The sequence below is a fragment of the Brassica rapa genome, chromosome A07 (assembly GCF_000309985.2).
Source record: "Brassica rapa cultivar Chiifu-401-42 chromosome A07, CAAS_Brap_v3.01, whole genome shotgun sequence".
In the NCBI taxonomy this organism is placed as follows: Eukaryota; Viridiplantae; Streptophyta; class Magnoliopsida; order Brassicales; family Brassicaceae; genus Brassica; species Brassica rapa.
Genome location: NC_024801.2, coordinates 23,760,870 through 23,775,606, shown reverse-complemented (window position 1 = coordinate 23,775,606; position 14,737 = coordinate 23,760,870). Strand labels below are relative to the sequence as shown.

At 34.6% G+C, this 14,737-nt stretch overlaps 3 protein-coding genes and 1 long non-coding RNA gene across 4 annotated transcripts; 2 read left to right on the top strand and 2 right to left on the bottom strand.

Annotated features, from left to right (window-relative positions):
- Positions 1 to 518: 518 nt before the first annotated feature.
- Positions 519 to 4,094, bottom strand: LOC117126651. The gene is made up of 2 exons (XR_004449350.1): positions 1,313 to 4,094; positions 519 to 1,217 (listed from the first exon to the last, which is right to left on the bottom strand). It is a non-coding gene; the product is annotated as an uncharacterized LOC117126651 (long non-coding RNA).
- Positions 4,095 to 4,345: 251 nt separating this feature from the next.
- Positions 4,346 to 6,652, top strand: LOC103831209 (alpha-L-fucosidase 3). The gene is made up of 4 exons (XM_009107089.3): positions 4,346 to 4,842; positions 4,932 to 5,141; positions 5,720 to 5,892; positions 5,982 to 6,652. Exons 1-4 carry the CDS (start codon positions 4,620 to 4,622, stop codon positions 6,486 to 6,488), a joined length of 1,113 nt encoding a protein of 370 aa, XP_009105337.1. The 5' UTR covers positions 4,346 to 4,619; the 3' UTR covers positions 6,489 to 6,652.
- Positions 6,653 to 7,308: 656 nt separating this feature from the next.
- On the top strand, positions 7,309 to 8,992 carry LOC103831208 (F-box/kelch-repeat protein At1g24800). Its single transcript, XM_009107088.3, has 2 exons — positions 7,309 to 8,670; positions 8,772 to 8,992. Exons 1-2 carry the CDS (start codon positions 7,490 to 7,492, stop codon positions 8,779 to 8,781), a joined length of 1,191 nt encoding a protein of 396 aa, XP_009105336.1. The 5' UTR covers positions 7,309 to 7,489; the 3' UTR covers positions 8,782 to 8,992.
- Positions 8,993 to 10,132: 1,140 nt separating this feature from the next.
- On the bottom strand, positions 10,133 to 11,175 carry LOC103831207 (sufE-like protein 2, chloroplastic). The gene has a single exon (XM_009107087.3). It carries the CDS (start codon positions 11,045 to 11,047, stop codon positions 10,238 to 10,240), a length of 810 nt encoding a protein of 269 aa, XP_009105335.1. The 5' UTR covers positions 11,048 to 11,175; the 3' UTR covers positions 10,133 to 10,237.
- Between the last annotated feature and the right edge of the window lie 3,562 nt (positions 11,176 to 14,737).

Below are 14,737 nucleotides of genomic sequence, written 5' to 3'. Positions count from 1 at the left end.
TGCGTACGATTTGGTCGAAGATCAATACAAAGTCTTGTGTGGTGATGTTTGACGGGTTCCACAGCCTTACCACTGCATGAAAGACGAAATGGTTGGTGCTATATACTATGGGACTTGGTCATACAAGGATAGCTAGATTCGATGTTAGGTACGAGAATATTAAGTTTATTCAAGGATCCGGAAACTATAACGCACTCTCATGTATTATACATGAACTACATATGAATGATTATTTCAATTTTATTTTCATTACTAGAAATCCTCATAAAACTATATATCGTAAACCTTTTTTGATATAAAAGGCTGGATGAATTATCGTTGTAGTTATATAAATATGATAAATGAATTTACAAATAAAAATACAAGAAAATTTCTATTTCAAAAATAATTATTTAATATTTTACTTTTTAATATAGTTTGATATTAGCGTCTTTTCAAGTTAACAATTTTTATAGGATTGAGGCCAAAACATTTTATCCTTGCAACTTTTTTTTTTTTTTTTTTGGTAAAATGTTAAATATTATACCAAGTTTTCAAGTTTGTGACAGAAATTACAAAGACAACTAGTAGCGGATTACGAAAATTAAACTAAACATCAAAACCTAATACGGACAATTCAAACTTTGATTACAAACAAGATTTGAACAAAAATCTACACCTAACTAAACATCTTTAGCTTCGCTCGACCACCTCTAAACCGGCGCAATCCGCTAAAAGTTCAGTTATCCTTAGACTATCAATCCCCGTTCTCAACCGTTGATAGAAAGCATTCGAGGGTAGCGTTCACCAAGTTTCCTTGGTTGCCGGTTCATCTTATGCCATCAACAGAGTAGCTGGATCTTGATGATCTCCTCACGCTCGCAATCTCAGCTGAATTAAGCGCATAGTTGAGTGAATAGACCCGAGAGTTCATAGCTGAACCAACCGGACTGGACGCCAAGGCGTGAGCACTCAACACCTAACAAGACCGGTTGAACTGTAGCTGCCTTGTCTCGTCGAAGCGGTACCTGCAGTAAGAAGAAAGAAGGCATCCTACCGAAGCTTGCAAGGACAGACTCCGATACTGGGAAGGACAACACTCCAAGTGCATCGCCACGGACAGAGAGGAAGACTCCGAAAACTCACGAAGCACCACTAATGTCCACGCACTCCACCTCTTAGAACAAGAGGGAGGTTCTTCACTCAAAACCGTAGCCAACGGTGCGACGTTGGCCACACTAACCATGAAGAACAATACCCAAGAACTCTTCACCTAGAAGAGAAACCACCAGACAAGGCCATGAACTGAAAGGCGAAGACCGGAGCAAAGTACCAAGAAGTGACGCCAAAGCGCAGACAACTCCACGCGCCACCAAGCTTGCTACTTTACACGCACCGTCGGATACTTCAAACGACACCGCCGGAGGAAGCGAGACCGACGCACGCCTTGAAGGTAAACTACCGTCGAAGTCCGAACTGAGCGGAGTAGAAGGACTCCTCCTGCACCAAGACGCCAAGGCGGAGGAGACAGAGCCGCCACCACCGCACCACACAGACAAAGATCCGAACAGATCTGTGTCAGGAGAGCCGATTCAGTGAAGCACGCGCCAGCAAGCTCCGGCTAGATCCAGATCGAACAAAGGGGAAAAACGTCAATCTGAATCAAACCACCGTAAAAGCCGACCTCGCCACATCCTGACCACCTTAGCCTCACCGCAACTCCGGAGGAAGCCGACCACCTGACAGAGTCATCACCAGCGTCCCGGATCTGAAGATCTGAAGGTGGATCGACTCTTAGAGTCTTAGCATATCGGACAGAGAGGTTTGAGGAGCTTAAGAGGCAAGAAAAAAAAAACAAGATAAAAGGGAGAGAAGGCCACCGGCAACGGCTCCGACGCCGCTACCGGAGGAAAACAGAGTTGTGGTGAGTTTTGCTTTAGAGAGTCGCGGTCGAGAGAGAAAAAGAGACCTCCCTAACAAAATATCTCCATCCTTGCAACTTGATAAATACTAGGACCAAATCTGTGTCTTGATACACTATCCATTGTCGAAAGCATGTGCCGGAGCTAGTGCTTGGAAGATAGACACTGACGGGACCATATAGGACCATGGGATGTGAGTGCATGAGGCATTAGTGGGACGACGGGTGGGAAGACTAGATAGTCGGAGGAAGTTTTTTTTTTTTTTTGAAAAATGATCCCATTTTTAAAGTGATAAGTTTGCCGAATAATATTAGTGTGTGTGACTTATGTTGGTTGTGTTATGTTGTTTGATAATAGTCCACAAGTCTCTAGGTAATTCTGTTATCACCATAAAATATAAAATTACTCGGTTTCAAGAGTCTTGTTTTTATACCCCAAACACATCTTAACAAAAATTTCTAAACATTGATCACAAAATTGCCAATGTAGAATTTTTATAGATTTTAGTAATTTATAATCATTTTTAGAATTTAAAATATAAAATACACAAAATCTGATTTTTATTATATGATTAAAATATACATATACAAAAATATAACTTTTAGAATTTAAAATATAACATATTCGAAAATTTAATTTTTATTATATGATTAATGTGAAAATTTAATTTATTTTAAAATATATAATTAAATAAAAATTATAGAAAATAGAGAACATAACAATTTTTATCAAATTTAGTATTTAATTGTGTAATTTTCATTTACAGAAAGAATGAAAATATTTTGATAGATTATTAAATAAATTAAATAATTAATTTAATAAAAATATAACTCGTTATATTTAGATGGATTAATCTATTATCTAAAGTTTGTAAAAATCATTTTATTGATACTGGTGACAAATGACATCTATACTATTATTTTCGAAGTGATTTTTTGCATTCGAGTTCTCACACTAAAAGTCGTTAAAGTCATTATAACCCTTAATAAATGACAAAATTTATTTATTAGATTATTGATTATAAATTAAAATTATAAAATTTAGCCATAAATAAAAACAAATTTTTTATTCAACCAGATAATTCATTAATATTCATCTTTACTACTACTAAAGAGACATTTTAAAAAATAACTTCTTTATTAAGTGACAAAAGACTCTTATATCCTTGTTATATATATATAATAATAATTATTTAAATAAATAATAATAATAAATAAAGAATAATATTAAAATAATAATAATTCTTTATGTTTTCGAATTATACTTTTTCAAATTTGAAAATTTTATAAATTTTTTTTGTCAAATTCTTTTTAAAACGAAAATTATTTAAATTCTTATTTTTATATATTTTTAAAGTATTTATTTATATATTTATTAGAATCCTGAATTTCACATTCTAAAAATCTTACCACACTCTTCAACTCTAAACCCTAAATCTAGATTAATTAACTCTAGAGGTGTAAATATTTTTTACGCTTCATTAAAAGTGAAGGTAAAAGTGATATAAAAATGAAAAGTGGTACTATGAATGGTATTTGTGTCAATTTCTCTATAATAAAAGCTATCCAAAAATTTAAATTTTTTTGAAAATAAAATGACAATTCTAAAAATAATGTATTTTAATGTACTTTAAAAATAAAAATTTAAGATTTAAATTTTTTGGAGAACCAAAACAATAACTTATCATGATCAATTTTTATTAGTAATGCATATATTAATAATTAACTTAAAATAATTTTGCCCACATGTGCGGGCAAAACACCTACAATTCGTTAAAAATGTTCGGGTCTTCGGGTCGGATTTGGGCCGATTACTTTCGGGTGTGGATCCTTCGGGTCCTAGACATTTGGATCCAATATGTACTTGTAAATTTTCGGTTCGGATTCGGATTTGGGTCGGTTCTTTTCAGATCCAGATCGGTTTGGGTCTATAATTATAATACCTATAAAATATACGTAATTTTTTGGATCCGTATCGGATCCGGATCAGGTTCGGATATTTAGAATCTTAAAAAAACATAAAATACTCAATCTCCATCAAATTTAGTCAATATTTATCATATATATCTAAAGTTTTACAAAAAAAAACTTAAATTAAACTATTAATAATTAAAACAAAATATTTTTAAACTCTAAGTTTTACAATTTTAAGCATCTTATTACTTAAAAATGTTATAAAATAATAACAATTATTCTTAACAAAATATATTTCAACTAAATCTTATAATAATATATATAATAAAACACAAAAAATCATAGTTTTGGATATACAATATTTTAAGTCGAGTACAAATAGGTTATTACCAGGTCAGATCTATTTGGATCGGTTTTTTGACTCCGGATCTATTCGGATTGGTTCTTTCAGTTGTGTTTTTGGTTTGATTTCGGATCGGATATTTTTACATCAGGTATAGTTTAGATTTTCGGCTCCATATTAAAATGCCCATGCCTACTCGTTACAGTGTTTTCAATCAACAATATGGGACAAGTTCAGAAATAATTATTTTCCTTCTTGCCTTTTTATTATTAATTTTCCCCCGTTTCATTTCTTTTTTACTCGGGGTCACGTTTTTTCTTTTTTCTTTTTAAATAATTTTCTTCGATTTCATACCTTTTTTGTTTGTATCTCTATTTTTTTAAAAGGATCAAGTCTCGTGATTGAGTTGGATGCTTGAAACTACGTTACTTTTCTTAGGATCCCTTCTTCTTCTTTACCAATATGAAGTCAATACTATCTTCTTTGTTTGCTCTCTCTTTGCTATCACTATCATCAGCCCATGCTCAATGCCATTTCCCAGCAATCTTCAACTTCGGCGACTCTAACTCCGACACCGGCGGTCTCTCCGCCGCTTTTGGCCAGGCTGGTCCTCCTCACGGCTCTTCCTTCTTCGGCTCACCCGCCGGGAGGTACTGCGACGGTCGTCTCGTCATTGACTTCATAGGTAAAACTATTAATCACAGTACTCTTATCAAGCTTGAAACGCCACCGTTTAGCGTTTAACTGATTTTGTCTCTCCCTTTCTTGGCGCAGCGGAGAGTCTTGGATTGCCATATCTAAGCGCGTTCCTAGACTCGGTTGGTTCAAACTTCAGCCACGGCGCTAACTTTGCCACAGCCGGATCTCCCATCAGAGCTCTCAACTCAACTCTTCGTCAAAGTGGTTTCAGTCCATTTTCACTTGATGTTCAGTTCGTACAGTTCTCCAATTTTCACAACAGATCCCAAGCAGTTCGCAGTCGCGGTACGAGCCTTTCACTTGCTTGCTTGCTTGCTTGTATCGTTGAGATAAGAAAGAGATAATATGTGTTTGACTTGATATGTTAGATTAATAATGTAATAACTGAATTAGGAATGTATATTCGGATATCTGCTCGAATTTGGATTAGTTTATTTGGGTTGAGGTATTTTGGAATTAAAAACCTAAGACTAATTTAGATATTCATTTTTATTGGGTCGGATTCGGTTTAATTCTACCTTGGTTCAGATGAGTTTGGATGAATTATTTGGGATTCGGTTTTTATAATAATGGTTACGATTGGTTGAGATGTTTTATAGCTGAACTGCTCAAAATTATCAGAAAAATATTCCAAAATGCCTAAAAATTCTCATTACATACCCGTTTAGATTGGTTATTTTTAACTGCTTTGTGGTAACAAGCTAGTGTTAGAGTAATAAAGTTTTTCTTTTGGACACCGTAGTATACAGTGGAATAATATTTCAAAAACTTTTTAAACGTTTTGAACGGCAAGAAATAGCGTTTTCATATTATCAAAACGTGAAAAAGTGGTATACTAGATCACCAAGTCAAAAATGTAACAGGAGGAGTTCATACGACGATGCTGCCTGAAGCCGACAGTTTCTCTCAGGCGTTGTACACTTTTGACATCGGACAAAACGATCTCACTGCTGGTTACTTCGCCAATAAAACGGTTGAACAAATTGGAACCGTAGATGTTCCTGAGATCATCAGCCAGTTCAAGAATGCTGTCACGGTCAGCCTCTCTGTTTTATACTCTGTTCCAATCAATGCTTTTTGTTTAAAAGTGATTATCATAAATGTGTTTGTTATTTTTGTTGATAGTATATTTACGCACAAGGAGGGAGATACTTCTGGATTCACAGCACAGGACCTATCGGTTGTTTAGCGTATGTGATCGAATGGTTTCCGCTTAAAGCATCAGATTTTGATTCACATGGATGTGTCTCTCCCTTGAACCATTTGGCTCAACAGTTCAATGACGCCTTGAAACAAGCTGTGATCGAGCTTAGAGCTTCCTTGTCCGAAGCCGCCATCACTTACGTGGATGTCTACTCTGCTAAGCATGAGTTGTTTGTTCACGCACAGGGTCACGGGTTCAAGAGATCGTTGGTTGCATGTTGTGGTCATGGAGGGAAGTACAACTACAACAAGAATATTGGATGTGGGAAGAAGGTGACTGTGAAAGGCAAAGAGATTTACATTGGGAAGCCGTGCGATGAGCCTGACAAGGCTGTGATATGGGATGGTGTGCACTTCACGCAGGCTGCTAACAAATTTATATTTGATAAGATTGCTGCCGGGTTGAGGATGGCCTGTCACAGGCAGTGACAAAAGCAATAATAAGAGAAAAGATTTGCTTATTTTAATGAGTTTGTTTCAATGACTTTCTGGACTCATGTGATTTGGCTCCCACTGATATGAGCTTATTGAGAATGCAATAAGATTTGTGGTGAAATAGGTTTCGTCATTATCAACAAAAATTTACATATTCATTCAACTCTACAAAGGATGTTAAACATCATAGAATACAAAAACAACCATTTAATTCCTAGTGACATTTTGATTAAAAGCCAAAAATCTTAATAAATCATTGGATATCTGAACCCGAACAGGTAATATCCGAAAATAACCAAACATATGTATACTTGTCCTTATATTTCTTGTTTACATGTATCATTTTATTTAAAATATTTATATTTGTCTTATACATACTTTAAGAGCATATAATTTACATATAATTACGGAGAAAATGATTTGTCACTCAACTAAAATGCATATCAAGTTTTTTTGTTTCATGTATTGACAAAAGTTACACTCAAAATTTCGAAACAATAGTCAAATTAATATTTATTTATTTTTGAAATGTTATCTCCAAATTTATCAATCATTCAATCTATTAAAAAATAATAAAAATCAGTTAAGTGAAATCTATATTTTTAAACCTAAAAAAATTAAAAAAAAATAGTTTTTTTTATCTTTTAAAATCTCAATATCCGAATCCGATCCGAAATAACCGAATCCGAACTAAAAATACCCGAACCCGACCTAAAGTATAAAAATATCGGAACAGATTCTATACCTCTATACCGAAATACCCGATCTGAATCCGGACGGGTATCCGAACGTCCACTCTACTTAGAAGTGTTTATGGGTTTATTTTATTGCTAAAAATACCGGGCCTCAAATTAAACGAAGCCGAGGCACATCGTAGCCCAGTTGAGAGCCCAGACGGTACGTACCTAGGCAAAAATTAATTGGGTATATATACAGGACCAAAGGCAATAGAGAAGGTATCGAGGAAAAGCCTAATATTCAAATTGCGGGGAAGGATGATGAGCGATCATGGGGGGAGGAAGGTTTGGGGGAAAACCAAACGCAATAGAGAAGATTTGGAGGAAAACCCTAATATTCCAATTGCTGCGAGAGTTGGAAGGATGATGAAGAAGGTTTCGATAACATCAGAAGAAGAAGAGGCAGTAGGGCCGCAGCAACAGTTTCTGACGATGAACGGCAAGGTCTACTCTCTGAGGTACCAAGACGAGTTTGTTGATGCATCGGTAAAGGAGGTAGATTTGCTCAATGAGTTGGAGGTTTCAAAGCTATATCACTGCGATGGGTTGGTGTTATGCGTGGCTAAGGACAACTCGGAGCTTGTGTTGTGGAACCCTTACCTGTGTCAAACAAGGTGGATCGGACCGAGAGAAAGTTTCCACCTATCAGACAGGCACGCGGTCGGATACGACGAGGGGCGCAACCACAAAATCCTGAGGTTTTGGGATAATTTCATTAGAAACATGAAGAGAATCGAGGTGGTGTACGAAATCTATGAAATTAGGTCTAATTCATGGAGGGTCCTTGAGGAGGTTAATCACGAGGGGTTGATAGATACACATCAGCGTGGCGTGTCTGTCAAGGGAAACACCTACTTTGTTGCTAATCATTATGGCCTGGCTCACAAAGTTTCCTTAATCTGTTTTGATTTTACCAAAGAGAGGTTTGGACCGCGCCTGCCTCTTCCTTTTGACTCGTTCGATGGTTTCAATGGTGACCTTGTAACCCTCTCAAGCTTCTTTAGAGGTGGTGGTGATGATGAGCAGCTTGCGGTCCTGTTTGGTGGTTATGAATCTGGCTTTTTTGAGTTTTGGGTTACCCTTACTGTCCACCCCAACCGTGCCTCCTGGAGCAAATTTTTGCGAATGGAACCGGGCCCCTTCTCTGGCTACGGTTTTAAGCTCTACTCCTCATTTTCTGGTGGGAGCTTCTTTGTCGATGAGGAAAACAAATTTGCTGTCTTGTTTGAACTATACGGATCCAGGACTGTTCACGCCGCTTTTGTGTTTGGACAAGACGGCTTCTTCAAATCCTCCTTCAACCTCGGACAAGCTCTCATACTCGAACACCACCACCATAAAGCTGCTCGTCCCCCACTTGTTTGCTCTTATCGCCCAAGCTTTGTGCAAGTCAAGGAAAATGAAAGACTTGTCTCTTCTTCAGATCAGCAAACCCATGTGTAAGCTTTTATTATAAGATTCAGTTTGAGAATTGCCATTATTACACAACTAGTACCTGTTCTTACAGAAAACAGAATGTTTGATTTTCACAATTTTACAGGTTAAATTGAGGAAGTTAGTCTGAGCTGTGGAGGGAGGTCTTTGCTTTTTTTTGTTTTATCTATGTAATCTCTTTTTATCTTTTGTCTCGAGACTGTTTTATCGACCTCTTCCTTGTCAGACTTGTTTCTAAGACCTATTATTTTATGCTTATGTTTTTGACATTACCCCTATGTTTTCATTGTCTATGCTTGTGTTTAACCGCTTTTGTTTTCATTGTCATATCCTATAATCCTGCAGCGTGCTGACCAATCATATTTAGAAATTTAATTGGGTGTGTATCCATTCTCCAACATTTATGTGAATTTTAAAATGATAACATAACTTTTGTTCGAGTCCTTTTATTACTACCCACGCTCCTTTTTACTCCACGACTCGAAGCAAATCGTCTCTTGAACCACCTAAATTCTACCACTATAAAAACAAGATTACAAAACTATCTCTAAACCACCAAGAAAAACAAGCTAGAGTGAGACTCAAGTGAAGCTTGGAGCAGTTGATGCCTTAAGATTGTCATGACCAACCGCCATAACACCTATTGGTGTAAATCCCACTCAGTTGGTTCCAACTGGCCAGAGACTAAGGCTTTGCAATCTTATAAAAGTCGGGTCAAGGCAGTGATACTGTCCACAACCAGCCGGGGACCTATAGATCAGAAGAAGGAGCCAAGCTACCGGATGTTGCTATAAAACAGTACTGCAAATGCCAAGCTCCAAAGCGAGTTCACCACCAAGCCTTTGAAACTCTCCCGTAGACCACACGGGAAAGCCCAAGACTCGCCACACTCCGCCTACGAGAACCGTAGGAACAGCTTCTTCTACAGGCCGTCTTCGCGTCGACGAACGTCGAGGCTTCGTTTGGTCAGAGTGAAGCACCACCCTTATCTCCTCCTTCTGAACCATAGACCAGAAGCGTTTTGAGTGACTGAACATGGTGACGATTGACTGAACACCATCCATGGTTTACTTATCACCTCTATAAGTAAAAGGAGGCTCCAGACATTTTTCATAGTCCTCAATAATTCTTCTGGAAAATCCCTAAACGACTATATTATTTATTAAACACACAAAAAAACCATGTCATAGTTTTGTTATTTCATAGTCTGTTATTTTTCGATTCAATAGTTTGCGCGAGAGGATTTCATCAATGATCCATATTAAGTAGTTTTTTTCTCTTTTTCAACTTATGCAATCCTTTATCTTTGTTGCTATGGTTTCTTTGACCAACGACTAAAAGTTTTGTTGTTGCCAACGACTAAACCTCTTCTCACATAGTAAGACTTGGATCTGGAAGAGAATCCGGGTTTTAATCTTAGGATTATCTTATCACCATTTATGTTAATAATCTTACTAACTAAAAGTGGGTTATCCTAAAAACTATAAATTGCAAAATACAGAAACACAAACTTTCAATTTATGTTCCAGAAGACTTTACAAAAACATTCTAAAGAAACGCACCAGCAACATTTCATATCGTAAAATCATAACCCAAAGGAAGCAGCGAGATGGAGTAATCACGATCAACCTTAGATGAAGATTCCACGTAACTTCTCCCATTAACATAATCAAACAAAAGATTATGGGGATGAGGTTCTGATCTGTCTCCTTCCCGGTGCTCCACGTCAGCATCACCGACAAGAGCCATGGTCCGTTTCTGCATACTCATCAATACGTTATGCCACGTGTTAACCCTTGACTGGACCTTCCCGTGAACCCCAACGTTCATCTCCGACAAGTCCTCGCCACTCACGCCCATCACTTCCTCCGGTTTAGCACCGTCGAGGATCCAGATAAGACAAGAACAGAACCCTTTCGAGATCTCTGAATCGCTGTCTGCTTTAAACCTCATCCTACCTAACTCGTCCACCTTGATCTCCAACCATACCTGAGTCGTGCACCCCGTGACTCGGTTCGCCGGAACGCGAGCCGAGTCGTCGAGGGGAGCTAGAGCCGTCGCGTAGCTCAAGAGACGTTTGACTCGGTCGATGGGCTCGGTTAAGGACCGGAACTCGGATACGAGGAGGTGGAGCTTGTCGGCCGAGGTTGTTGTTGTTGTTCCCAAGGGAGCTTCGACGAAAGCCGTGGCAAGAGAAACAGGGAAGTCATGTTTTGGATTCGATCTCGAACCGAAGTTAAGATTGATGCTGGGATCGTGCATGCATCTGATCCTTTTAGAGAGCTTGGAAGAAAAGTTAATTCGATGGAAAGCTTTTAAAGTTGGTGTTAAGGTAGAAATAAGAGGAGGAGAAGCAAGGACGTTCAACGACGATGAGTTCATGTTCGGTTACAAAGGTAAGAAGAAGACGAGGGAGAGAGAGATATTTAAGGATGATCAGAGGAAAGCTCCTTGAACTACGCGACGGAGAGAGGATGGCGATTAGAAACTATTCTCTATAACGCGCCAAAACAAGTGTTACAGTACTAGTTTTTAATTTGGTTTCTAAATATTTAATAATACACTATTTTTAAGCTTTGATTATTTTTGTCCAACACTTTGCATCTTTCAAAAACTTATTTTCAGAAGCTATGATGGCGATTAGAAATCTATTTGAGTTTTCTATAAGAACATTTGCGTTTTTCAAAAACTAATTATATAATAGTAAAAATATTAATTAGATATCTGAAACATAGAGGTACTCTAACCCATAAAAGTTCAAAACTCTGTTCTTTTCTATTAAATTTTTTTACCCTATTTTTGTCAGGCATAAAAATTGTTTCACTATTTTGGAAATAGACGTCTATAACTTGTGTTTACATGTGTGTTTTATATCACTTGAGATCATTTTCGTAAATACTATATTTTAATTTTATAAAAGAATATATTTTTATAATATGAAAGTGAAAAATAATTAATCGTCAATTGAAAATTGAAAATTTGTGTTTGGTGATTTTATATATAATCAGCAAAATAATTAGTATTATGGGTTTTGTGTTTATTTTTAAAGTATACATATTTGAGATAAAATGCAGATGTATATAAAATTTTAAAAGTTAACTAATCAAGTAGTATTAGGTCACGGATTTTTTTTAAGAAGTTATGATGTTTATTAGAAGGAAAAAAGTATGATGCTAATTATCAATATGTGATGCTGAAAGCATAAAAAAATTCCAGTTGTAATATTTGTAGCTTATCAAGTGATAGTTTGTGTCATTTAAAGACGATGAAAACTTGAAAAAATTATTTCCTGCATTTTTTTTATTATTAACCCTTTATCTTGCAGTGATTAAAAGAAAAATGATTGACCGACTATATAGAATTACTTTTTTACTTTTACTTAAATTTAGTTTTAATCAAAACTATATTTCCACCCGCACAGCCGTGCAGGTATATATTTTCACATTTATATATATAGATATTTGTTATATATAATAATTATATATTTTTAATGTTACTCACATATTTAAATGTTTGTATAATTATGCCAAATATAATAATTTTATAGTTTTCATGCTGTAAATTAAAATCATCACATATATATGTTTCTTATTATATATTTGTCTTATTGAATTTGCGTTTCATTACTAAACTAAATTTTTTAATGCATGAAACAACATATATGAAAACAATTTTATATTTAATTTATTATAATCATGATCTGTAATTCAAATCGCTAGATTTTTTTAGTAATTTTTTAATGTTTAATTTTATATAATAAATTACTTTATATTAAAAAGTTTAAGATAAGTTAAATTTTTATACATGTATTATATAGTTTACTAATACTAACCCGTTCTACCAACATATTATATTTTTAGCATAAATATTTTATATTTATGAAAATAAAATATGTTAACTTATCAATTTAAAATAATTTTATCATATTTTTTTCAATATAAAATTTTTATTTTAAAATGATAGATATTATTAATCCAGTCCAAATTATTTCCTGCATTTTTTTTATCAGATTAGTAAAATCCAGTCCAAATTATTTCCTGCATTTTTTTTATTATTAACCCTTTATCTTGCAGTGATTAAAAGAAAAATGATTGACCGACTATATAGAATTACTTTTTTACTTTTACTTAAATTTAGTTTTAATCAAAAAGGTACACTAATAATTAAAGAAATTATTAAAATATAATAAACTTATATCCTTTTTAAAATGTGCTTGTGGAAGAGACGGCAATTAGAAAAAGTATTACTGGACAGTAGTGGCTTTAGTGGTCTAATTTATCTCCGTGTTCTTTTCTTTTGTTATTTCCCTATCGTACATTTCACGTTTGTTTTTTTTATTTCACAAAAAGAGTTTAGTTACTTTTTTTTTGAAAAAGAGTTTAGTTACTTACAAAAAAAGAATTGGTTTACTACTTACAAAAAAGGCTTGGCCAGCAGAAATTAGTTTTTCTTTCAACAAAAATAAAATTAAAGGAATAACCTGTGGAATTGAGAAAATTTGTTCTCAGAACCTGATAAACCATCGAGATAGAAAATCACAATGATTTTTTTACCTCTTCGAGAGTTGGGGTCCAACCCCTAATAGATCTTCAACGAAAAGTATAGCGGCGAGAAATATCTCAGTCTTGATTTGTATACTGATTCTATTGTTTGTGGAAACCCTTGTAGTGTAATGGCTTAACTAAGTATTCATTACTATTTTCATACTACTAAATCAAAATCTTAAAAATGAGTAGAACAATGAAGAATATTTAAATAAAAACTTACAAAAACTAAATTAAGCTGTTAGCTATAACATCGTCTATTTAATGTTTCTTGTTGTATCAGCGTTATGCCAAAACAAAGACTAATCAGCGTTAAAAGAATCATATGGTTTTGGCATAGTCAATAACTAACTTGGATTGCTTTATTAATTTATTTAGTCCAAAGCAAAATCCGACGTACTTGGATGCTTGCGTAAAACTCCAACTGAGTTGATTAAATATGATAATTTTGAACATTTGGATAAAATAAGTACAATGCAGTGTGATAAAGTGTATTAAAACTACTAACACTCCATAGGTCTGTCGGTTAATCTAACGTTTAAAAATGTTTTACTGTTGACGACGCACACATGTTTTTTTTCTGGTTGAACTAGGGCACACATGTTATCATATAGTTAGTAAGTTTAATATATAATCCATTTGGTTTTGAAATATGATAGACCGAATATTTTAAACGAACAAAGAAATGATAACATCACCTTTTTCATCTTATTTATAAATAATGATATCATCTAAGGACATAATTTTAATACCACAGATATTCGTTGACTCCTTTGAATCGTTATAACCTAATTTTTCACATAAACATAATTCTTTACAAAGATTATGAAACCTTTGCTTTAACAGTTAAAAATAAAAAAACCTTCGTTGTAATATGAACTATTTCTTATATATATAATGCAATATGATTATGTAAAATGTAAAAAAAAATGATTAGCGCGGGAGTTATATTTACATAGATTATGTATAAGCAGAGACATCTATAGTCTATATTATTCTTTTATATAGCAAAAAAATCCTGTATTTACATAGATTATGTAATGTAGTAAATCGTCCGAAATTTTGTCAGTTTTGCTTTGGGAAGATGATGACTATCTGATCTGCTATTTCCTTATCTCATTAACCTTTTCAATATATAGCTCAGTTTTTCTTTTATCTTTTGCTGATCAATAAATTTAAAATAAAAAGAAAATACGATATTTATACAGGAATTAGTTTGGATTTGTGGAGTGATATTTTGTTTTAATATGATGGACTGATTTAGAAGAGTGGGTTAGTGTGAGTTCAGTCAACTGAAGAACCGATTTCAAAGAGAGCGGCTATATATTATTATGAAATAGATTGCAAAACAAAATACGAAATGTTCTGGATCATTTGATGTTTGATGTTAAATGGAGAAGATACGGTGAACGAAATTTAAGGCCGCCTCTAGAGTGACGACGAATCTAATGTGATGATGGAGGTACGTGCATATATCGCTTTCTCTTTCAAACTACTCCTTTTCCACAATAATTCTTTTTAGTTTCTC

What these genes read in the sequence shown, in the direction of transcription:
- LOC103831209 (XM_009107089.3), top strand. Translation starts at nt 4,620, where the DNA reads ATGAAGTCAATACTATCTTCTTTGTTTGCTCTCTCTTTGCTATCACTA. An exon ending in TCTCGTCATTGACTTCATAG is followed by an intron (nt 4,843 to 4,931) that starts GTAAAACTATTA and finishes TTCTTGGCGCAG; the next exon opens with CGGAGAGTCTTGGATTGCCA. An exon ending in AGTTCAAGAATGCTGTCACG is followed by an intron (nt 5,893 to 5,981) that starts GTCAGCCTCTCT and finishes TTTTGTTGATAG; the next exon opens with TATATTTACGCACAAGGAGG.
- LOC103831208 (XM_009107088.3), top strand. Translation starts at nt 7,490, where the DNA reads ATGATGAGCGATCATGGGGGGAGGAAGGTTTGGGGGAAAACCAAACGC.
- LOC103831207 (XM_009107087.3), bottom strand. Translation starts at nt 11,047, where the DNA reads ATGAACTCATCGTCGTTGAACGTCCTTGCTTCTCCTCCTCTTATTTCT.